The following is a 26002-nucleotide window of genomic DNA, read 5'->3' as shown; positions in this document are numbered from 1 at the left end:
AAACAAATGGGGTTTGCATTTCTCCTTTGTTACATTGAACTAAGTTAATCTTTTTAACTGATTTTAGTATGAAAACCATAGTAGTTTGCTAAAATGCCAAGTAAACTGCTGGAAGTATAGATTGCCACGTAAAATTTATTTTACCAATTTGCCAACAACATGAGAGTACCTTAGTGTTGTGGGCTTATACATAAAAACCAACAGACAGTTACATCTATGGATTAATTCATAAGGATGTGGGTAATACCACCTTGGCAGAGCCTAACATTCCGTGGCAAAGGATGCTGTTCATAAGAAAATTGTGGTTTTGTTTTCCAAAGACAGTTACTGTGAATCCTAATTTCCATCTTAAACAGCATCTTCTGAGCCCACTACCAGCTCGGTTCTCCAGCTGTTACATTGAGGAGGCTCACAAAGCAAAAGAGACAGAGAACTGGACCAGAGACTTAAAGTCATTACCATGCCTGACTTGTACTGACTTGTGCCTTGAGCAGGCCAGGAGTATCCTTGCACATGGGTGAGTGTGTGTGTGGACAAAGTTTGATCATTATAAGGATTCAGAGAAGACAACATTTAACATCCAGCTTCAAATCCTCACCAATTATGAAAAAGCTGCAATTGACTTTTTCTTTCTTGAATAGTCAATGTGATATTTAGGACTATTTTTAAGAAACACACCATAAAAATGCTTCATTATTTGCCAAAGATTGAAAAGTTTCCACTGCATCATTGCCATGTATTGGTCTAATGAAACAAGACAACTGAGGACCACAGGTCCTGAGGAGCCCTGTGCATGTTCTCACAGGTGATGCCATATCTCCTCATGAAGCAGGAGGTATATTGAATTTCATTTAAGACAAGCCTAAAAACATTTCTGTCAGCCACACAAATTACACATCCTAGAACCAGGAGACACCGTAAAAAAAATCCTTGCTTTCCCAAAGTGAGGAGCTCAGATCTCATTCCTGTTCATATCCACAAAATTAATACCATAAATAAATCTTGGATGATATGACATTATTGCTCTTTACAAAGGACCTGTAAGAGCAAGTATATTTTAACTCTGGAATATCAACTCTTGCTACTAATGGGTTTTAACTCATTCACATTCTGCTCCTCACTGGACACCTGCCATGCAGAAATTGCATTCCTTTTGCTGTTTTTATTAAACTTTGGATAAACAAAAATGTATAATTTTTTCCCTTAATGAGATCTCAGCTGTTTTTTACCAGGACTGTGAATCAAAACAAACATTGAACCTGTCTTTTTGAGCAATTTCATTTGCTTTTGTTCCCTGCTGTGCTAGAAACATGCATTGTGCTTGCTCTCAATCAGGTATCCCAACAGTTTATGAAGCAGCACAGCATAATACAAATATTATAGTTACAGATTAGCTGTTCTCTGCTGCCATTCACTTTGTGGTTTAGATCCCTTGTCATTTACAAATCAAAATGTTTATGCACTCAATTATAACACTTGCAAGTGAGAATAAAAGGTATTTCATTACCCCCAAGAGAACTATGGAAACATTTGTTTGTAAAGCACTGTTTTGTTTTGTATTCCCTCAGTTTCGTATTGCTCCATGTCTCACTGCAGCAGAACATCTCATGGTGATCTAACTTTGATAAAAGGGTTATGCCACGCACAAGATGAGCACTCTGTAATTTACAGAGTGCCTTTCTCCAGGTTAAAAGATTGCTAGAAGATTGCTGGAAAACAGTCCCTGGAATTTTTGGCACCTACAGCTATCGACACAGCAAACTGCTTCCTTTTGCTTAGCCAAAGAGCCTTGGTCAAATGCCACACTGAAGATATCCCGCTGCTAGCTCTGCCCAAAGGTGCACGTTTCCCCTGGGTGAAGGATCAAGAAAAACAGCAAAATGGATTGCAGAGAAAAAACAGACTAATGAGATGCATACAGGGCTGAATGTTATCAAATTACAGGGAAAGAATAGGTTATTACCATTATGAACATACGTGCACGTATGCTGGGAAAGGGAATTGTATGTTTTCCACACAGTGGCCAGAACATGAACCATAATATCAACCTATCTATATTACGTTGCCCCAAAGACAAGGTCAGACAAGCTGAGAGGAATGTGCTCAGCAAACCACCCCAGTGTCCTGTCATCAGTTCCTGCTGACATTTGCAACATCACCAACCTCATGTGTCTAAAAAGTGCTGCATCTGCTCGTGGTCCAATACATGTTCTTGGGTGACGGCACAAGGGCACATTCTGGTTTTTCATCAGCTAAAAGGGAGTAATTAATCTTAATTCTCTTCTCCCTGAAAAACAGAACTTCTATAGCTTGAGGAAAACAAAGAGCAATCAGTTGTTCTGTGGCAAATGAATCTTGAAGGGGGAATCTTCCAAAGAAAATCAATGGTTTATAACAAGATTCTGTATTGTATTTGAGCTTGAAACTAGAATCAAAGGGTACGTTCAGCATTGCAAGTTAGCTCTTGTTCTGCTTTGGTTTAAATACAGTGTCAGTGTTTGAAAAAGTGAGGTTTTCATATATGAGCCATTCTAGTTGAGTGTGGCTTCACCTTCATGGAAGACTCCAGTAGTATTTAATACAGACTGTAAGATGACAGGTATTTGAGCCAGCTTTAAAGAAATTATTCTCAAAAGAAGAAATTTCATAGGGATTTGTATTTTCTTTCCTGTGTGTAATATTCTATATCTAAGACATCTTTATTCATTTGTACCTTTCTAAATTAGTCTGCTCCATATGAGAATCTTTGAATATGATGCCTCCCTACATGATCAATCTTAAAAAAAATAAAATAAAACCCCATAAAATTTAACCATGGTGCCATGGAAACAGCTTTAAAATTAATTTGGGTGCAGGGAGGAAGGATACAACACAGAGAAAGTGACAGGTTTCAGAAGGAAAAATGTCTGTCTGGATCTTTACCCATTCCTGCACTAGATATTTCAGTTTGTGAGATAATCTAAATTAACCTAATTCATTGTTAGTCTGCAACTTTGCACAACAGGAATTCTGGTCTGGAGCAGATTTCATCTCTTAGTTCCTTGCTAATTCACAAGTTTGTCTGGCTGCAGAGGGAAAAGTTGTACATAAAAATATGTTACTAAGCCTAAAAACTGAGCTGAGTGCGCAGTCCCCAGAACCACAATGTTATCAAAGTTCAGTAATACCACAGAGCGATGACTAATGAGCCTATAACCTCTCTGTGCTGTGGAATAAATGCTCATTAATTCTGTGCAAGACCTTTAGGAAACATGCTGCATTCATCCTGCCTCCTCACTGTCAGAATTTAGTAGATGACTTCATTGGCTGCTTTGACATTTTTAGTTTGTCGTTCCAGCTTGTTTTGCTTGCTTGCCTTAAAAAGTGCCTACAGTGTGAACTGTAAAAGGGACAAGCAGTAGTTTCAATCCATACAGGAGAAAAGTAACTAAAATTAACACGTTATAGCAATAACTTTGACCCTTAACTCATTTATTTTGGTCTGTGAACACAGTAAAGCTATGTGCCAACGATCGTCTAATCTTACTAATGCAAATACTCTCATTCCTTTCTGAATTTCCACTACTTCTTTTTTGCATCAATGTCCAAGCACTAAAACAGCATTGCTTGGGTATTTGGGAGGTGGAGGGAGGCCAGTGCATGATGGATTTTCATATTAGGAAAGCTCGTAAGATCTGATTCCAAGTAATGCACTTGCAAGAAAAATCCATTTTGCAGTCAGGGCAGAGTGTAGGAAACAGAACTCTCCCAGAGTTTGGACATGTCATTTATTTCTCAACTTATAGGCTGAGATAACAATGATGCAGTTTACACACAAACTGGGATGCTGTTATAATTCAGAGCACTACTAGCGCACATGGTGGTGGTTATACATATATTTAGAAGTCAAAGCAAGGCTTTGTCCTTCTAACTTGATCATGTGCTGGAGGCCATATAGGGAACTCATGGTTGCAGAAAAATCCTTTCACTACTAAAGCACCAGACTTTGAATTTATCCAAAAGACAAAGTCCACCAGTGCAGGCACTGAACCCCTTTTCAGTGGATTTTGGGGTGGGTTTGGTTTCTTCCCAATTATAAACACAGAAAGCACTCTGTGATGAAAATTACTAACAGCGTTAATCTTCAGCTATTTGTACAGTTAAAAAGACTGATATAGATCAACTTAATACTGATCTCATTCACAGTATGCAAGTCCAGAGGTTTCAGTGGACAGCCTTTAGATTCATGCCAGCACATGGAAGACACTCCTGGTTTTTAAATACAAACATCAGGCTGCTGCAATTCTGAAAAGTGCCTGAACAAAGACCTTACATTCCTAACTGACATCTGAAAACTAAGAAAGGTATCTTGAGGCTAAATAAAGCTATTAGCCTTAGAAGTGTTTAACTGCCTCACAAGTTTGTTAAAGTCATTAATCTTCAAAAAAGAGAGCTAGGAATTGCAATATAAATGATAACAGTGTCCAGTGATCCCAGAAAAATCAAGTACCACTGTTCTGGGCAAGAAATTTACACATGCTGGGAAAGAGATGAACTCTGCCTTCATAATTTAAGAGCTCCAGCAAATCATAAAACTAAAAAGCAGAAGGAAAGCGGCAGGAGCTAAGGAGAACCTGGTTAACAGTACTGTAAGTGCCTAACTGTAGGAGCTTTTACAGCCGAGTTTGTAAAATGTGTGACCAGTGAGTATTAGTGTTCTTAATTCTGAGAGTGCTGGTTTGAACTGCTCCAAACGCATATCCCATGTGTTTCTTCAAATATTTTAGCCCCTGACTCCTCTGTATTTGGCTTGAGGCTGAAAAGCACAGATTACTTGACGCCCATGGCAAGTGCTGTTGCAACAGGGAAATGATGTCAACCCCTGCAGTGCAATTCATAACTCGATGTGGATAAATTCACTTACTGGCAATTTAGAAGAAAACATGCTGGTGCTGTGCCAGTTGGAGCCAGATGGTGACTGAAATTATTCAAATCATGCGTGCTGCAAACCTCTGAAAGATTGCAAAATATCCCAAGCATGGATGGGATCCTAATACAAACCAATTGGTGTATAGAGAGTATTTGCAAACAGCGTATGCTATGATTTGCTACTGTTTAATTGTAATCTTTCCTTTCCCTGTTTTCTAGGTTCAACTAATCCACTATAACCATGAGCTGTACACAAATGTCACAGAAGCTGCAAAGAGTCCTAATGGGTTGGTGGTAGTTTCCATATTTATGAAAGTAAGTGTTCAGTGTTATCAATACCTAATATATAGACAATAGACTTCTTTTCCCATGAACTGTAAATCTAGGAGTTGGACTCATCATTATACTACAGCAATATCCAGAGGCTCTGATCTTGAATCCAGAGACACCATCATCCTAAGAACTGAAAGCATAATCTCTACTCCAAAGCATTTACAATGTAATGGAAGGAAAATGGAAAGGAATAAGGGAAGGGGTGGGGGGAATCCCTTACATCATAAACATCAATCTTAACACTTTAATGGCTATGACAAAATCTACTGTTTTTGCAGATTTGGTATTCCTGTGTGAAATGTTATTAGTTCAATTTAAAGTAAGTCTCTGCCAGTAGGCTGAGGCCCTGGAAAAGGGCACATTTGGACACATGCTGATGTTTCAAGTGAGCAAACTAAGTTTTTTCTTGGAGTGTTATTTAAAGCATCTTAAACTATCAAAACTGAGAGAACATTAAAAGTCAGTCTTTTACTATCTTCCATTTCACAGAGCTAAAAAGACCTGTGAATACCCTGTCATATTCTAGTTTCCATCCGGTTACATTCAAGTTGCATAATTAGGTCTATAAATTACAGTGATCTGGCATTGAACTCCATAGTTTACTCAAACCTCCTTAATTTCATTGGAAAAACCTTTTTTCTCATTTTGTATGAAAAATGCATTTCCCCCCCAAATGTTGTTGTATTCTGCCATTATGTATCTTTCATCACTCTAAAAAAGCACATATTTCTCAATACATGCTTCATGCTGAAATAAATAGCTTTCATCAGACTTTATGCAGTGGATATCTCTCAGTTTCCTTTAGGACTCCTCAACCATCATTTCATAAAGTTCCTGATAGAGCATTAACTTCAGAATTAAAATATGCATTTCACAGAGCATGTTGAATAATTAGATATAAAAGGGCAATTTTCATGCAGATCTAATACTGAAGAAAGATATTTAGGATACCTTTTTTCATCCAAAATATATTGTATTACATCCCAGTGATCTCACTTGAATTTACACAAAAGGATACAATTGAAACAAGCCTTCAAAATGCCCAGCAGGCCAATTATGTCTAAGTAACACATTGCTCATGTGCTTGCTGAGTTATACACCTCCTGCAACAAGCCATAGAATTTAGTATATGCTTCACTCTATTTTTTCTCTAGGCCTTCTCATCTAAGCATGTAAAGCTGGGTTGTATTTTAAATGTCCAGAGTAGTTCAAAAACCTCTAAGAGAAGTAACTATCTGAATTTGCACAAAATGTAACCTGCACGCAGTTTTCCTGAAGGCTCCTTGTCAAACAGAGCTGGATCACAGCTTGGCCATTAGCCCACTTATTTTCCTAAATCTTAATTAAACTTTTTGTGAAATTTTCCATTTTCAAAATAAATTGATTTCTTTCTAGACAAATGCTGGATGTGTAACAGCAGCATCTGGTGTCTGATAAAAAAAACACAGAATAATTGAAAGATAAGTGGGATGGTTGAAGGTTCAGTTACTAAAATGCCTCCATAGCAACATGTGATGCTGATTTGTTTCTACCCAATAATAATTTTGCCATTTGCAGTGCAGTAAAATCTCTTGTTAAATTATTGTTAATAATCAAGAATGATTTTGTTGATGCAGTACATATGACCCCAAAAAAACCCCAAAGCCACAAAACAACAACAGTGCCCCTAAGGCCTCTGTATTTTCCCCTCTATGTCTTCTTTAGGTATGTTTGATGTAGACTGGTCATTTTCTATGTCTGTATATGTGTATGTATACATATTTGTAAGTGCTTGTGGGTGAAACTTAGGGGTTTCATACCTGTATAGAAAAAGAGAAGACAGCTTTTATTTGCAATTTAAATAGCCTGCCTCAAGGAAAGTAAATTTCTCAATAAAGAGAAGAATAATAGAATACTACATGAAAATCCTGCCTAATAATATTAAACCACCTGCAAATCCCAAAGCTGTTGGGGAATAAACCTGTACACAAGTTTGTATTCAAGCACTCAGTTATATTCATTCTGTATGCAAGTACTCACACTTGTATTCAGGCACTGAGTTACATTCATCCTGTGTACAAGTACTCGCGCTTGTGTTCAGCCATTGAGTTATATTCATCCTGTTCTCTCATCCCTGAAGGGGTTTTTTATTTTTAGTACCAACTTCCTAACAAGTTTTGTTACAAAAATATCCAGGTAATTATTTCCTCTTCCCACAGCAGTGCAAAAAGGAGGCAGAAACAGTTTGGAGGAATGTCAGGAGAAAGAGAATGAGTGTGTGCGTGCACATGGAACAGCTACACTTCCAGAAGGGAACTGGTTGTGAGCAGGTTTTGACATTGTACATTTTCTCTTCTGTAGGTATCTGAATCATCAAATCCATTTCTAAATCGTATGCTTAACAGAGACACCATAACGAGAATAACATATAAAAGTAAGTTGGTTTAAATTACTGTGACTGACAGCTGTATGCTTTTAGTATCAAATAACACATTTAGTGATCCACAGAAACAAGAGGCATTTCATTACAAGCAAAAATTACAAAGTTCGCATTGCCAGCTGCTCTGCATGACAGACTTGGGAACCTGAAAAATCTAGGAAGGTCATCAGTTCAGCAAATGAATTTTGAACTTCCAAGTCTATTTTATGTTTGAACAAGCAATAAATTAATGAAATTTTACTTAAATATATCCACTGTATCCACACAGAATACTCAGGAGAAACTGCCTACTCTTAGCAATAAAACATACAGAGCAGCCAGGATTAAATCAAATCAAGTTATGTCAAGATGCTTCATCGTTAACTGTGGATTTAGTATTCATTAATGCTTTTTGTACCGAAAAGTGATGACATTTCTATTCAACTATTGCTGTATTTAATGCATATGTAAAGAGGTCATTAACATAGCATGTATGTTTGTTGTATTCACACTTGGAAAACCTTTAACAGTTAATGCTCAATAATACCATGTTAGCATATTGAATTTGTGGAAATCTGGAGCTTAAATGTCAGTGAAAATTAGGCTAGTTTAGAGAAAGTAATGAAGAATACATATCTCTCAACAGAACAAATGAAACCTCTTCTCCTGAAAACCTTATTCCCTTTGTTAAATATTCAATTAAATTCCAAGCAGCCATTAAGTTAATAAGTTAAATGATACCAGAATTTCACTTTCAGAAGGTCCACAGAAAACTGAAAAAATAAGGAAAATGTCATAAAACTCAACCTTCCTCTGTTCTTATGAATGTCTTCACATTTTTCATAAACTTCGCTAGGTTTGCTTTTGCTTATGAATGCTAGGAGACACTTGTTCATGCTCACTGGAATGAGACTGCTTGTCAGGACTCCAGGGTTTCCTTCACAAGTCTGCTAGGGTTTGCCTCAGTTTACCTCTCTGAATGCAGTAAATTGTACTATATACCCTACAACAACATAGTGTTATATAGAAGACTTTGCATCTGAAACCCCAGAGATCTCAAATATCCATTTAACTTCAACTAAACTCACTGAACTTCAGGTTTATGACGGAACAGTTTGGAAAGATCCCTAAAGTACATACTCTGACTGCTTTTCATGGATTCCATCTTTCCCCTTCCCTTCCTGCAAAGCCAGGATTGTAAAAAGTGTAGATCTGAGAACAATGGAAATTGAAAGCAGAGAACTTACCCACTAATTCTTGAACAAGAGAGCACTAGAAAGATTTTGAGTCTTTCTTAAATCCAGAATTTGAACAGAGCCAACCCAGCCCCATTCTGAAGTAGATATTTATACTTTCCTATAACACACACCTTTCTTCCTACTGAGGTTTCTCTAATTTCACCTTACAGTTAACAAATCTTGTTATATCTTTGGTCCAAGTTAGAGGCCTCTATTATGATAGAAATCTATCCTCCATGATAGCTGTAGAGAGGAAGGAGGCAGAGAGTTCCCTTCAGAACATTTTCTCCAGGTTGTTCTATCTGTATGAACTGTCTTGTTCTCTGCATGAAAGCAGCTGAGAATAACCCAATTTTTAGACTGCCTGACTCAATGCCTTGCAAAAACACAGTAATACTATTTTGTATAAGCTTCCTGCCTACCAGTGCTGCTGCGGCATCCTGGAGTCAGGAAACTGTCATTCAGGCTGTATGTGCTTTTACAGGCTCTTTCACTCCCAAACTACATATTCCTGGCTTCTGTCTAGGGACCAGCCAGATCTCCGACTGTATCACTGAGGAAGCTGCTTTTCCCCACGGACACACACACAGACCTGTCAGGTCTCGCATGCTGAATAAGAGAAGAGTCTTGCCGCATTTTTCCCATCACATCAGCCCTATCTCATGCATTTACAGGAGTATCTCAGCCTCTTTTTGTACTCCGTGGCCCTCTATGCTACAATGGCTGGTGGCCAGCAGAAGAAAGGACAGATTGGGCTGGCTAAGAGCAGAGGAGATGTGCTATGATTAGGGATGCCACTCCAGAGGGTGGGAAGGCACCAGCAGCATCTTTCCCTTGTTGCATGAGCGAGCATGCAACCCTCACCTACGTCAGTGGGCAAGAACACCTTCCCTTATACAGGATATTCTGTGTGTACACTGCACTTAAGAGCGGGCTCTCCTCCTCTGGAGATGACAACACCCTACAACCCTTCCTTGAATATTTTGCCTCCTTGAAGGAAAATGCAATTCCAATCACACCTAAGTTCAGGTTCACTAAATGAATTTTTGTATGAAGATGAATTCATAACATAGGCTGCAAAAACCAATGATCAACAGATCCATTTTAATTTTTAACCACTATTATCACCAACAAGCTTATCTGTTATAATGAAATCCTTTATAGACACAATGCACATCATATTCCACAGGGCACTGTGTTACTTACTGTAGTAACAAGTACTGAACGAGAATTTTTTGTGTAAATTGGGAAAGTGAAAGCATTATTGGAAGTAATTTTGCAGTTGTCTTGCGTGATGGATTATAGCATCATCGCTGAAAACTAATCCTACCTCTTCAGTTACAAGGAATTCTAGCTTGTCTTTAGCAGCTGGAGCTTTCTAGCTTGTGCTTTAGGGGTCCTATCCTGAAATCAATACTCAGCAGGCTGCTGACAAAATGACCAGTCACAATGTGCTCAATGGGAGCATGGAGCAAATCGTGAAGTGGAGCATAGTTTTAGAGTCAGGACAGTTAGTAGCATAACTGAAGTACTTCTTTTAAAGAGCAGCAACAAAACTAAGAGCTATCTATGCTGTTGCATGAAATTTCCATGAGCAAAATGCATTAAAAGGGGAAATTTTACTCTTGGATATTAAGGGCTACACTGAAGTGGACCCCAAGGAATTTTTAAGCCGATTTTAAATGCTTATTATATTTTGTTATCACAGCCCAAACAATATACTGTGAACTATTTGAAACAAACATTCTTTCAAACAGGCTTTACTCAGAAGCCATGTGAATATCCCTAAAGAAAAACTGCTTTAATATTCCTCTTTAATACATTTGAGGGGATAAGTTAGTTTTCTTTCACAAAAGTTACACTACGTTAGCTTTCACCCAGTGTTTGCTTAACATTGGAAAGAAGTGACATGGTAGATTCTCAAAATTCCATATAAAAATTCAGCCTTGCCATTCTCCACCAGAATAAAGCCACATGTTCAGCTAGGCAGAAGAGCTGTAAAATCCTGGGTTTCCTCAAATTCAGTCTTTAGCTGGTTTACAAATAATGAACAAGGGAATAAAATACTCCAGCTTTAAGATATTATCCTTAAAAAGGTTAAGATTCAGGTTTCTGGAAAGAGACTATTAATTTCTCAAGGTTCATGTTACAGGGAGAAGGGGTCTCAGAAGGGCTGAGCTCCTGCAGGTCCTGTCACAAGCAGTAAGAGCATAGCAGTCTCAAACCGAGCCCAAAGGGATTGACCTCAGGTATTTGAACTGAGCCTCAGTCAGCCCGGCTCTAAGTGACTCGTGAAGGCTGGGAAATGGAGAAACTCTGTTTCAGCATTAAAAATCCGAGGATCTCTACATTCCTTACCCTGTACCTCTAATGTGGTTACAGCTGTGCTTTCCTCTTTTGGATTATCAGGTTAGGAACTTCAAAATCAAACAGACCTTCCTTCATTCAGTAGATAAGGTATTCCTTATAAATACTACTGGTTTAAAGAGAATGTACATAGACTTTAATGTGAGAGGAGACCCCATGTGCCTGTTACAAATCTAGTGATAAAGGAAGAGGATTCCCATCATTTGCTAGGAAAGTTTTCAGAGTCACAGCCTTTATTTAAATGAATATGAAATCTAATTTTTATAGAGTTTATGAGTTCAGAAATCACCCTAAGGCACCAGTGGATCAAGATAAACAGAACATGGGCTGTAGAAGGGAATGAGGATGAGAATATAGTAAAGGCTAAATGGGTTCATTAAAGGAAGTTTCTTACTGGCAAGAGATCACATGTAGAAACTTTGGCCGTTTTGAACTATATACTTACAATAAATGTAAGACAAGACATAAAAGTGTTGCAGCCTAATATTAGTGCAAACCCACCAGTTCTGTTTCAGTTCCAGAATGGGAAACCGTTATCAAGATGTCGGGAAAGGGAAACAGCTGTTCATGGGAAAAAATGTTGATAACTGAATGCTTATTCTGTAGTCTTTTCTCAGGTCATTCTCATGGAGTCATCTGACTTTCCATGGGAATATAACTCATATAAAGGCATGAAAAAAATACTGCTTTTACTTGACCTAACTCTTTTATTACTTCATTCACTACTATTTTCCCCTTTCCCAGAAGTGATGCTTTCCTCTATTTTCCCATTAATCACAACTGAGATTTTAATTCACTGTCTCTCCTTAAACATATTCCAAGTGAGGACAGAGACAATGAACCAGGTTTGGAGACATTTCACTGCTGGGTGCTGGTGGGGGAGGTGCTCACCCATTTTGTAGGTCCTTAATATGCAAGCAAGGTAACTTAAGCAGTTAATCTGAAGCTCAGTAAGGCTGAGAACATTTCTCCTGAGCTTAAGAGCACTGACATATGTCAGGCTTGTCTGAATAAGTAGGTCCCTGTCCCACACTGTTACATGCCATATTCTATTCCTGGAGCATTATGATCTGGGAATTACTAAAGACTGTAAATCCACAGACAAAAGTTAGAGTCAGAACAATGAATTACATTGTCTATTAAAGCAATTGAGGCAACTCCAAACCCCCATGATTGCCTCCACTAATGCCAGCAGTAAATCTGTATCTGTAATCTTCCATTTGATAAGTTGTCCTATTGTAATAAACCATGCACTGTTCTGAATACAAATTAGTCAACTATAATGTGGTACACACAAAATATGATATATATCTCATCAATATCCCTCATCTGTATTAATCTGTAGTTAGCTTTCCATCTCCTAGTAAACATTTCAAGGTAACTTCCACCTTATTTAAATCATTTTAGCCCAGCCAGACTCAGTACAGATGTGAAAGCAGATTCAGTCCTTAGAGGTTGAAAGTATCTATTCTGACTGACTCCATGCCATTTGGAGCTAACACACCACTCTCCATGGTTCATAAATAATGAACAGGATGTTCATGTGGGAAAGGAAAAAAATGTGTGATGACTCATTGGAAACAGGCATTGGCTTCAAAAAAATGCATTCATTCTTTTCTCATGTAATCCTAGCAAGATTACTGCTGCACTACAAATATGTTTTAATGAATAGGACACAGGTGTAGTCAGTCTGCTCTAGCTGTTAAAATGTAACAACGTTTGGACTCTAATATTAGGGCAATGGTTTTGCAGATGAAGTGCAAAATTGCGGCTTTAGAAAGACTCCGTACCCCAGGACCAGTGAAGGCTGAGCATGATAAAAGAGGTGACAGTCAGCCACCTACGAGACAATAATAGTACTTTCCCCTCTGCTTGAGGAACCAGCTATATGCATGGCAATTACCCTGGCTTGAAGTGTAGGAACATGGCAGAAGGCTGCATTTCTAACAAACATGAAAGGACATGCCTACATTATATTCTGTACGATAACATTTAAAATATGAAATAACTGTAAGGCACTGGTCAATGTGATGTGAATGTTACACTTCAATTATGCTTTAGCCACTAATATTGCTACCCCAGACACCTAGATCATGTTGACTACACTACATCAAAACAAAAGGTAACATTAGCTTTGAAGGACTAAAAACAAAAATATAGAAAAAAAACAACTTTTTAAACTTACAGCAAATGGTACATGAAAAACAGAATGCAACTGAAATGCCTGAATTCTCGACACTGACATAAAAGATGCATTTACAACATTTTACTTTAGTCCAAGGAATATCCTCTGGTTTCTTTGCACTATCTTCCTTGCCTTCAATTACAGTCAATGCCAATTCATCTTGTGTATTGAGAGGGGAAACACACCTAAGTATGCATTCTTCCTTGCCCACATTTTAGCACTCACTCTGCAGATGATCCGTACTGAAAACATTATATGCAAGTGAAAGCATGTGAAGAGTTTTCCCATTACAGCTCACAAACGGCCCAGCTTTCTCCAAGATACATGACAGCAGTAGCATATAAGAAGGGTGTGTGTATTTCCTATTAAGTAACTCCTACAGCCTAAGATTTGGCAGGAAAATTTGAGCTCCAGTTTTGACAGCACTGCCAGAAATATTGTAGGGCCAGCATTACACCAGGGAAATGGTGCACAAAGAGTAGGAAAGACTGAGGAACTTTGATGCATTTTGAAAGATATAGTTATATCTCATTATATTTGGGTACATGCCCACAGAGCAAATTCTGATGCAAAAGGATAGCTCATTAATTCCAAAAGCAAGACCATTGTAAGTTGCTTTCCAGCATACTCTTCCACCCCGATTTTCTCATTCTGAAGGAGTTTGCACTGCATCCACCCCCACTGTGCACATGAAAGCCAGCAAGCTTCACTGAGCAGCTTTATTACCATGCATTAACCTTAACTTCCTCCTGTGGTAGAAGGGCAGTTAAGTTTTAATACTTTGGCCTTCCCAAGGCTTTGTTGAGCAAAAGTTGTTAATCACTCCAAAATATGATAAGTCCACATTCTCCAAAGACTGCTCCATCTAAATAACAGCAACTTCAAGCAGCTTTTAACTCCAGTTCTTAAACAGGATTCAGAGTTTCACTGCAAATGTTTGTGCTAAACTCACCGAAGGTGTGTACGGGCATCTAAGAGTAAAACTCAACTCAAGGATTAATGAATTCATGTTAGTTGTCCCTGTCCAAACTGCTGGAGCATTCAGAAATGTACATTCAGTACACCTCACATTTCAGGAAAACTCATGATAATGTTCAGGGGTAAGGACCATACACTAAAAGGGTGGGATATTTTTTTGTGAAGCTACTGTTTTATCTCAGGTGTTTTCCTTCCTCATCCTCCAGATGATGCATACTTACTACAGGGGCTTAATATTGAGGAACTTTATCCAGAGACTTCTAGTTTCATTACGTATGATGGGTCAATGACAATTCCACCCTGCTATGAAACGGCAAGCTGGATAATAATGAACAAACCTGTCTACATAACAAGGATGCAGGTAAGTATAATTTAAAAGTTACTCAATCTAGTATAGCTACAAAAGAATAAAGATAAATACTTGTGGCTTTACATGCAAAATTAGATTCAACCATTTATTAAACCTCTGCCTGAAATTTATATGGTTTGCAAAAGCACTGAAGAGTTTCTTGCCAAAATACACACACACACACTTCGAGGTGGGACCTGCTTTCAGTGAGGGTTTGAACCAAATGGTCTCCAGCAGCCTCTTCCAAACTAAATTATTCTATGATTCTGTGAATAAACACATGAGGATTCTAAAACAAGTATAACAGCATTGTACAAAAATAACTGGGGTTATTAAGCATGACAAAGGCCATTTTTAGGTGAGAAAGAAACAGACAAATTGTGAATGACACTTGTAGCCATCTTAATACCAGACAGTAATGGGACACAGATCCAACATATGGGGTCTTCTTGAAAATAGATCAGGTAGTGTTTTCTGGAATAGAATAAGATGACAGGACAGATATTGCAAATATCTTCAGAAAAATCAGCTTGACAGATTGAAGCCTCTATTAGAAAGGAACAGGATAAATTATGCAAAAGAAACCACTATCCATTTCATAGTCAAAATTAATGCTGCTGAGGACACACCAGTGTCCTTCACACACCAGTGGAAAAGTGGTAGAGATGACATTTCTGTGTGACTTCCTTGCAGTCCAAGGCCTAACATCAGAAAACAACAAATTTAACACCAACCTCAGTCTTCTCCAGAGCTTCCATCAGTGAACTGCCTACAGAGCTGTGAGCTGAACTAGAATACCAAAGGAATACTTGAACTACCATCTGCCTGTCCCAGGCATGAAGCAGAAGCAATCTGGCCCAAAAATGAAACGAGGAATGATAAAACAATCCTGAATATTACTTTGGGGTTTAAAATCATGTTGACATTGTAAATAAGATGATTTTAAAAAGCCTTAGAGATGTTTTAGCTTTGTGATATTCCTTCTGCCCAATTTTGTCTTGACATAGAGAAAGCACTGTGTTTCCTTTCTAAATGGGTCATTTGGGAGAATGACACAGCTGATCACAGGCATGCTGTACATTCTGAACTTATCAAGCAGGGGACCCAAATATTTTCCTGCAAGCTACATTTTTAGTTACAACATTAAAGTACAAATCAAGAATTAGAATATTTCTAACATCTATCCTAGTACCTACGAGTTAGAATCTCATGATACTTACTCCTGGTCACACTTTACTGGTTAGTTACATCCTCCATTATTACTGCTGCAAATTGATTTCGTGGATCACTTACTAATTACGTTGTGTGCTCAGACTGAAAAAGTAATGCACAGCTGAGGTTGTCCATGGAAGCTGGTATGTAAATCCCAGCTACTGGAGTTTCCCATTTAAGCATTAAATGCCACAAGACCTCTTTAATTGTACACTGATATGAAAAATGCTATCTTTTTAAACCAAAATATTTTGAAGGTTTCTGATTTACAAACCACAGCTTTTTATTTTCCTCTCTCCAATTTCCTATACAAGGTTAGGAAGGTTTTGGTTAACTTGAACTAGTTAACATGCTTTCAGCACAGCTGCATAGTCATCCTAAGAACCAGTGCTGTCTGCTTGTAATTTTCATCGAGGCACTGCTGGGCACACTGACAATCCTGGATGATTCAGCAATTCCCTCTCAGCTGATCTGTAAAACCATCTCAACAGAAGGCCAGAGTCTACCATCAGAACATTATAGACACAGCACAGACAGTATCAAGACAGACCTGTCAATGGAGAGAGGATTTCACTTTTTACATCATTAATTTCATGACTTCAACAGCATGGCTGTCAGTTATCCTTTCCATCCTGACTGCCTCTACCTGGTTCTTGAGTACCATCATCCAAACCTGTGGCATCTCAACTGAAAGCTACACTGATAGCTGTAAAACTTAGGAAATTAGCTCTTGTTATTCATTAAGTTCATTTTTTCTGCACCAGTTGCTGACATCCAGTACTGGGGATTCCATTTGTTCCCTGATCAGCCAAGGACACCTCATACCATTTTCATTTGCTTCACACACAAGTAGTTACTTTGGTTTAAAAGGGGGCTCAGAAACAGGACCACAGAAGGAATGGTTTTACATCAAGTTAATTCTTTCAACCCACCTCTTATTACAAACCACTGAAATTCCATTTTACCTTCATTTATTAAGTCTGTTTAATGGTGTTGTATGTTGTTTACTTACAGGAAAGCCCAGCACTAAATATCCTTGTTCTGTATTTTGTATAGATGCATTCTTTACGACTGCTAAGCCAGAATCAACCATCACAGATATTTCTGAGCATGAGCGACAATTTCAGACCAGTCCAGCCTCTCAACAATCGATGTATCCGAACCAATATCAACTTTAGTTTACAGGGAAAAGATTGTCCAAACAATAGAGCACAGAAACTACAGTATAGAGGTATGTTCTAACCTGCAGAATAATCCTTTCTATGCTTACACTGAGCTCTTTTCTTTGAGAAAGACAAGAATGTAGTAATACATACAAATAAAAACAGATGAAACTCCAGATCTAATGGTATGGACTAATGGTATGAATCAAACATTACATATTTGAAGTGGACGAGGAAACTTGCCCAGAAACATGCAGGAAAAGCATGACAAAACACAGTTTGGAACATCTAATGTTTTTTTAAAAGGAGACAGGACAGGCCTTCAGTTTTCTAACCTCATTTTAAAGTCTTTTCACTTTACCAAGTACATTTAACTTTTACCTTGGAAAGAAAAAAGGGGCTGAGTTAATCTTGAAGGTCACAAACAAAAGAATAAATTTCACTTTGGGGGTGCACCACCATAACAAACACCCAAATTGCAAAGTGTTGTATTATTCAATGGGTATTATAAGCCAAAACACAGACACTTGCTGGTGAGTCCTAAACTGCCACAGCCTGGGCTTGCAGCTGAGCTGTGATGTGTCTTATGTCTATTTTAGCCTATGCCTACACAGTTCTATTACCTGCAATAATGGTGTAAAAGTGCTTTCTTATCAATAAGATTACAGGTAAAAAGGAGTACTACTGAACGGTGGAAGATAAAGCACATATTCAGCAACAAGGCTGATGACTGAGTTGTAAAACTTCAAAGAAACAGAGTTAATTTTTTTCCAGAAAGAGGAGGAAACAACCTCCTGGCTTTTTCAAGACATTTAAAGTGCCTAATACAGTGTTAAATCCAACCAGTTCCCTATTTGATAAAGCATAATTGGTTTTGTTTTGTTTCTCTTTCAGTAAATGAATGGCTCCTCAAGTAAGAAAGACAGAGCAGGCAGAACCCATAACCTCAGTGGAATGCTACTACTGTGAATTGACATAATCTAGAATGCACCCAACCTCACTGTCTTTGGGTTCGGACAGCACTGCTAACGTGCTGTAGGAAAAGAGCTGCCATGCTGAGAACTCAACTCAAAATTCATTCATATGATCGGTGGCAAATAAAAAAAGTAAAAAAAAAAAAAAAAAAAAAAAAGACAGTATTACAGTAAATGTGATTACAATTTTCCTGAACTAATTTAGCTTCACAAAGAAAGACTTTGCAGCCTTTGTACATAGGAAATTCTTCCTCTTTCCCCCCTCCCTCAAATTAAAAAAAAAAAAAAGATTAAAAAAAAAAGAAAGAAAAAAGGTGGCTCGGTACAGCATCAAAGTGGAGTTGTGTTCTGTGTGCCAAGTAATCCTTGGAAGCTCTCATTTCACTATCATTAATGGATACTGACAAGACAGAACAAGACGCCTGTAGAGGAAACTTATTTCTGGGTTATGAACTTTCTGTTAATTTCATTTCAAAAGGGGCAGAGATAAGTATTGTAAATATATCACTGCAGAATATAAAGGAAACGGAACTATTTCCCTCTGTCACATATCTGTAGTAGGATTTGCCAAAATCAGAATTGAGCCATTTTCTGTTTCTCATTTTACAACAGGTCATACATTGTGTTGGTTACTATTAACAACTCAATAAATGTGTTTAACAAATTCATTTAGTAAACTTGCTATGATTTATTCTGTTCCTTTCTCACATAATAAGCCTCTACTATTTGTGGCTGCATTATTTGTTGTAGTATTTTTTTCTTTTTTTATTTCCCCCTTTTATTTTTTTACTGGATTTATTTGTTTGCAGCCAATTTAAGTGAGTTAATGGCCATTGGAAATGCACTCAAAGCCAGTATAACTTTAACTCCACTTTATGGTCCCTCATTAACAGGAGCTGGGCTCAGAAGCAGAAAGCATTTGAAACCTATCTCAGTTTAAAATTGCCAGGCCCTGCTGAATCCATTATCAGGACAAACCAACTCAATCCGGAAAATTGGTGGTGGAAAGGGACATCTTTTCTTTACAGATAAAGCAGGAGCTGACCAAGTAAAAGCGAATGCCTTTTTTCTTGTTTATAATGGTCATTCACTGTGTTTGGTTACGGTTACTGTCAAGAACTCAATAAATGTGTTTAACAAGTTCACATTGCCCATGTTGGATCTTCTTGCATATTAAGGGATTTATTTTCTTCTTTTTTTTAATCTGGAGAGGGGGCAGACCTCATGCTATTCCATTCATGATGCTCGCTTTATAACACATAACATGTTGGAGTTCACAGAAAATAAGATGAAGCTGTGAAGTACTGTGCCTGACCAATGATTTGTGTGTACCAAACAGAAAACCAGGCATTACAAGAAGTGAAAGGGAACTGAACCACTGTAAGGAAGTTATAGATATTGCAGGTCAACCAGCTTCAACATAACACACGTGTCATTTCATCTCTGTCTGAAGAGGACAGTGCAGGTGACAGCAGACAGCAAACTCTGTGTCCCTGCCCATGGCAGGGGGGTTGGAACTAGATGATCTTAAGATCCTTTCCAACCCTAACTACTCTATGATTCTATGCTGCAGACAGCAGTTTGGGAAGACCGCAACTTGTGTGGCCTCATCTGGCACGTGAAAAGATATCAGCACAGTGAAAATATGCATGAGATAGCATCAAGGAGGCTTTCAAAGTAGGTACATGGATGTGGATGGAAACATGGAACCTGAAGCTGTCATTAGCAGTTCAATTGCCCAGTGAAAGCTGCAGAGAAAACACTAGTGAAAGAGCGGAGGCTGGCAAGGATAGGCTGACACATAGCGATTACACTGTTTGTAGCAGGGTTCTGGGCTGATGACCATGGCCCAGGATGCTATTAGCACGAATAATACCTGATCCCTCAGTTATTTCATTTGGAGATTTTCAAATGACTTCCACATACCAGCTTAATCTGAAAAATCCACCACACAAGCACAGAAATGGCACCCTGAGTGTTACACTGTGGATTAATATTGTCAAATAGTGCAGCTGAAATAAAGCAAAATCATCACCACAGATTTACCAAGCTGATAAAAACTGAAAAACAACACAAGTCACACGCTTAGTATTTTTGAGTTGCCATAGCAATCTATAACTTCTAAGCTTATGGTGTTCGGATTCTTTCTGTTGCTTGTTTGGGTGGTTTGGGGTTTTTGAAGCTTCTCCTAGGATTAAGTATGGAAAGTTCCTGAGAGCATAAAACGCATAATATTTCAATCTATATTTTTGGACAAACCTGTCAGTTGTTGATCCAAGTTTGTCAGTGGCAGAAGGTAGGGAAGATAAGCCAGGCCTCCATTATAAAACTTTAAAATAAGTAATAAAACCTATTTTCTATTTTACTGAAAGCTGATTGAAGGGATTTAAGAGGAGGGAGAGATATGATAGGAGGGACCAGTTCAAGGAAGGAGTCACGCTGTGCTTTGGATTAGGTGAGGCTGCAATACAGAAGCCCTACAAATAGAGAAATGAAGCAATTATGAGACACTGCAAATATATTTCCAACTCTTTTTTGTAAACTAATCGATACCATCTCACCATGATTTGTTTAGGGGGTTCTTTAATAACAGATTACAAGAGAAATAGACCAAACTAAAACTTAGAATTAAATATCTTGCACGTTCCTCACAGCTCAAATCTAGACATCTAGCTCCAGTTTTTCAGATCAGGTACATGTATCTGTGTCAAGAGACACTGAGCATCCAAAGCAAGCCACGCCTTATCACAAAGCCTTTAAGCAAAAAGATAAAGCCTCAGTATTGAGCAGCTGGCACAATGTCCTGTATAGCAAGTCTATGTAGTACAGCAACACGTGCACAGTGTAATCCCTCCAATCTTAGTGCTTTGTGTCCACAGTGCTCACCACAAGTCTGATTGCACATGGAGCTCAGTACTTTGTAGAAAGAGTTGAATTTGTGGCCTCAATAACACCCCCCTGCCCAAGCCATTCAGATCATGAATGAGATTCTTTGCTTGTGATAAGGCTCAGTGCAGACATGAGCTGCCTGGCAGGGAATATAAACCTCACAATGCTCAGTAATGAACAGGCAGGACCAGGTGTTGTGGTTTAAAACCCAACTACAGTCTCTCTCTCACCCCCTACCCCCACCCCCCCTTCCCAGCTCCCGGAGGGATGGGGAGGAGAATTGAAAGAATGTAACTCCCATGGGTTGAGATAAGAGCAGTCCAGTAACTAAGGTATAACACAAACCACTGCTGCTACCACCAATAAAAATAATGATAGAGGAAATAAACAAGAGGATAGAATACGATACCACCCACCGAAACAAGCCCAACCCGGAAGAGAGCAAGTGAGAGCCCTTCCGGTGAACTCCCAGTTACCTCCCCAGGCATGATGTGCTCTGGTACAGGATACCTCTTTGGCTAGTTCGGATCGGGTGTCCTGCCTCTGCTTCCTCCCAGCCTCCCCTCCTTCCTGGCAGGGCATAAGACTCACAAAGTCCTTGATCAGAATAAACATTTGAGCAGGAACTACAAACATCGGTGCTATCAGCGCCGTTCCCAGGCCGAAAGTCAAAACACAGCACTGCACCAGCTACCAAGAAGGAGAAAAAAATGACTGCTACTGCTGAACCCAGGACACCAGGTTGCCATGCCATAATGATAAGAGACATAAGAACCTAAAACTGGGAGGAAATGCTCAGATTTGATCTTGTGCTATCACAGTTAAGACTATGATATCAAACCAGGTACCAAAGTTACTGAGCTCATTTGATGACAAAAAGCAAGAGAAAAGCAAAACTTAGAGTACTGCAAAAGCCTCTGCTTCAAGTAGTATTCAAAGTACAGTAGCTTATTTTTTCCTTTAAGTTAATCAGAAAGAACTGTCAGGAGAAGTGTAACTGGTCAGCATATCTTATTGCAAATAGCAGAAACGCAGCAAGAAGACATTTTGCATGTTCTGCTGTACATCTCAAAGCTCTAGTACTGGAGACTACCCAAAAAATCCCAGCTGTTTGGTTCCTATACTCAAAACAACACATATTTTTCAGGGAACTCAGCCATAACTGCACCATGTTTTGATTTTTTTATTAGATTTTATTCCCTAGCTCTAGCAGCTGACAAGCAGAGAGAGTTTGCTGCAAGAAATGCTGATTTATTAACAAATGGCTTACTGCAGCTCTCACCAGCATACCGTAAAATTATTCAAGGAGCCTGCTTGCACGGTAGAGAACAAGAACCATTTATAATGTGAAACTAATGCAGGCAAACATTCGCTGTTTCCTAGTGTCAGGCTTCTATTCTAATAACTAAAGATGTGTCAAACACATACTCAGCAGAGAAAATGAAAGATGGGATAATAAGTCTTCCAAGGACAGGAAAATAACCCTTATTATTTAAATAGAGCAAAACTTCCTTAGAAGTATTAGAAAAATAGAAAGAAAAATATACACAGTTTATGAATTTAGGTAGATGCTCCCACCCTGGAGGGGAGCAAAGAGTCAAATGTAAATCCAAAGGGAGAAAAGTTACAGCTGCAAATACAATAGTTGCCCCAGAATGAAGGTTAAGGCCATGAACTTCAGCCTTGGGTGGCTGTTCCCAGGACAAAGGGACAGTCAACACCCAGCAATGAGATCTCATTTTCCAAGACATTCAGGGATTTGCAAACAGGCTATATCTTCAAATGCACAAGGGTAGCAGGTTTGCTTGACCAAGGGAAAGCAGTGCTGAGTCACACTCACAATGTCCTTCCTGATTCCTTGACTGCCACTCTGGATGTGCCTCCTTGGTGCTGTGTTGGGTGATTTCGTGAACCTGACTCCAGGGCTCTACAAAGAAATCAGAGTCTGCCAGAAATACCTCATGTTCTGCATCACTTATTGTCCTGCTGCACACCTATGCTTAAGTTGAGGCTACTTGGAACTTCATCTCTGCAAAGCTAGAGTCCCAGGGGCAAAGCAGACCTCGCTTTTATTACAGTGATGGTAGGATTAACTGAGGAAAGAGAGAGCAATCAAAGCACAAATCATGAAGGTCTTAATTATGAACCACTGTAAATACAACTGATGCACCCTGACTCACCTGCATCAGGGTTATGTCTTATAAGGCACACAGAATGGGCTGCTGAAGGTGCCTCACCTTCAAACTTCTCCCAAGTGCCAGGATTCAGAACACTCCACATTTCAGATAGTTTAAGGTTTATTCCTGCTATTTTTGTTCCACCTTGGTGCTGTTTTTCTGATTATTTCAGTTTCTGCCTTCTCTCAGGCATAATTTAAAATTTGACAGCAATATGAATAATAGTGACATTTTCAGACATTCATGTCAAAGTTTTGCCATGAAGGCCTCATTCACTAAACGTTTATCTGTATCTGTTCTGTGAGCTGCAGAAACCTTTACAGAAATGGAAGTCCACTGACAAACATTTCACCCAAGTGCTGTCCACATTCATCTACCACAGATGTCCAATTGAAATGCTTGTGACAAAAACCAAGTCACCGAAACTCTGACATACCGTAAGCAGTGATGTCATATTGTCCGATGTGGCCTCTCCTTAAAGCATGTGAAGATACCAAAGCAGATACCTCTTTCTGAGATCTTAAGTCACCTGGTCCAAATTATAGACCAGCAGGACTTCGGCTCTTAAATGTCTCAAATCCCAGCATAATTCAGAACAAATGATGAAATAGGTGCAGAATAATTCCAGCCTTCAACTTTTGGGATTTACTTCTCCCCCACCTCCTGCCATGTCACTTGCCTTACAAATAGAGAGAAATTCTACGTAGGGGACATACTTTCCTGTAAGCAGGGAAACACCAGAGGATGTAGTTGTTACCACCCTACAGTAAGGTTTCTGTAGGGACTCTAAATGATCTGGGCTGACATCAACACAGTTCTGCCCTTCGGTGGGCTGATACAGCTGAGAAAGAATAAAACAAAGCAGGTAAAAATTCACCAAGTCTTCCAATACTGAGGTGCTTTCTACTAAAGATCTGCCCTTCAACTCTGTCTCTGTTTTTTCATCACACTGTGCCAGGCAGGCAACACATGAAATGCAATGGCATTTGGGGGTGTACAGCCCTGGTGTTGGCTTTCAGCTCAGAGCCCGTCTGCCTCCATTCGCTTCCTCTGTCATTCTTGCTTGGACAGCTCAGCCAGCTCTCTAGTTTATTAGTGTGCCTTTCAGATTCTTCTATTCCCACATACTTTCCATGCACAGCAAGATAATTATTCCCAGGGCAAGGATATTTTTTCTCACTAGCCATTTAGAGCCCTGTTTTCTCATCCTCTGTTTAAAGAGTATTTATCCTACAGAGGCTGGCTCATAAAGCAGTTACAGCACTGTCTGGATTTCCACTGCACATACAAACAGTGGTCACCTACACACTAAGGGCAAATTGCAAGCTCAGTTCTCTAAGCAAGGATTGAGAACAGTTCCATGGCAAGCTACCAGCCTGCCCTTGCAACTGGCTGGTTGTTGTGCTTTTGTATGAGTTATGTTTCACAGAAGGCTCATCTGCACAGAGCAGTGCCCAAGGCTGCAAGCCTGAAAGCAAGCAAGTCTGTAGCAGCCTGACTGCATGGCCCGCAGAAACACATCCAGAAGCTGATATATGGATGTGCTGTTGTGATTCATCACATGGCTATACTGCAACTCAAGCAAAACAGTAGAGATACACCCACTGCTATTGCCAGGGCACAACACTAGGAATACATGACATGCCTTTTGTTTCCCTGCCTCAATGCATCCATGCTAGTTTCCATCACATGAGTCTCAATATCAGCTAGATAAGAAAGGAAAATACATGAGCTAGTTACTAGTAACTTGTCCTACTGCACACACCTAAATATGAATGAGGGACAAGCAAACTAGCTTGGCCCTCCTTACCTCTGTCATAATGTTTATATGCACATACGAAGTTTGTTTTCCAGCACAGAAGTGTTTCTGCAATAGCATAGACCATATATTCAATTTTGAGGGATGATTTTCATTCACAAGCAGTGCACACAACCATGTAAATAAAAGACATGGGAAATCCAGGACCTAGCTCAAGTTCTGAGAACCTGCATTCAGCCACAACAAGCCTGTTTGAGCTCTATTTACATCTACTTGGTGCTGCACTGAGATTTGGAAAGAACTGATCTTGCTACCCATGTAAAATGGATGAGAAAGGAAACATCTAGGAGGCAAGAACGAGGTTACATTGTTTAAGCTGTAGCAGCCTGCTTTATTATTATATTTGTTTGCATGGCTGTGGTTTTTTATATAGTTTTATTACTTCTTCAATTTTAATACATCAGAATTATAGCATCAGGTTCTTTTTCCTCATATTTGTTGTTTACTTGCAGTTTTATAATAAATTTTCACAAGTTAATGACAGTTGCTTGGGGCATTCAAGAGAAGAATATGTCCTATGAAAAATTATATTAAGGTTCCTTACAAAAAGGATTCTTCAAAGTTAGACCATACAGGAAGAAAGGAACGTACTTGGTATCATTTTCATGCTTCTCAAAGCCAAAAAAAATTGAAAGATATAAACACAAAGCAAAGAAACTTCCCCAAACTTTACAGCCTTAAAGATACATTTTCTTTTAAGAGAATTTACCTTTATTTGTTTTACAAAACTGAGCACAGGAATAAGGTTCTCTGCAAGCAGCTCCATAAATCTTGGAAATTACTAACAAGAGACACCCAGCAATGGAAGTTGGTTGCTTTTCTAGGCTAGGATTTGTCACTGTGAATCAGAAAGTATTGTGAACAGGTAGTAAAGTTTAGTGAGTCATTGTGACAGGCTGGAGCTTAGCAGGGGGAGCAACCCCTTTGCATTTCAGGAGTGGGCATTTTATCATGATGAAATGAAAGTCAGACAAGACTGACTTCAACATCTTTCTCTTCATGAAAGTTTTCA

The 26002-nt window shown here is 38.9% G+C and overlaps 1 protein-coding gene across 1 annotated transcript in view; it reads left to right on the top strand.

Annotated features, from left to right (window-relative positions):
- Window positions 1-19248, top strand: part of CA10 (carbonic anhydrase 10) — a 194152-nt gene extending 174904 nt beyond the window's left edge. Inside the window, exons 6-10 of the mRNA XM_034067969.1 lie at window positions 5128-5223; window positions 7582-7654; window positions 14614-14768; window positions 17025-17199; window positions 18026-19248. Of these exons, the coding sequence (XP_033923860.1) occupies window positions 5128-5223; window positions 7582-7654; window positions 14614-14768; window positions 17025-17199; window positions 18026-18048 (522 nt within the window). The 3' untranslated portion in view covers window positions 18049-19248. The remainder of the gene's footprint in view (window positions 1-5127; window positions 5224-7581; window positions 7655-14613; window positions 14769-17024; window positions 17200-18025) is intronic.
- The last annotated feature ends 6754 nt before the right edge of the window (window positions 19249-26002 follow it).

Source organism: Melopsittacus undulatus, chromosome 11 (assembly GCF_012275295.1).
Source record: "Melopsittacus undulatus isolate bMelUnd1 chromosome 11, bMelUnd1.mat.Z, whole genome shotgun sequence".
NCBI lineage: Eukaryota > Metazoa > Chordata > Aves > Psittaciformes > Psittaculidae > Melopsittacus > Melopsittacus undulatus.
This window is presented reverse-complemented; position numbering and strand designations above follow the sequence as displayed.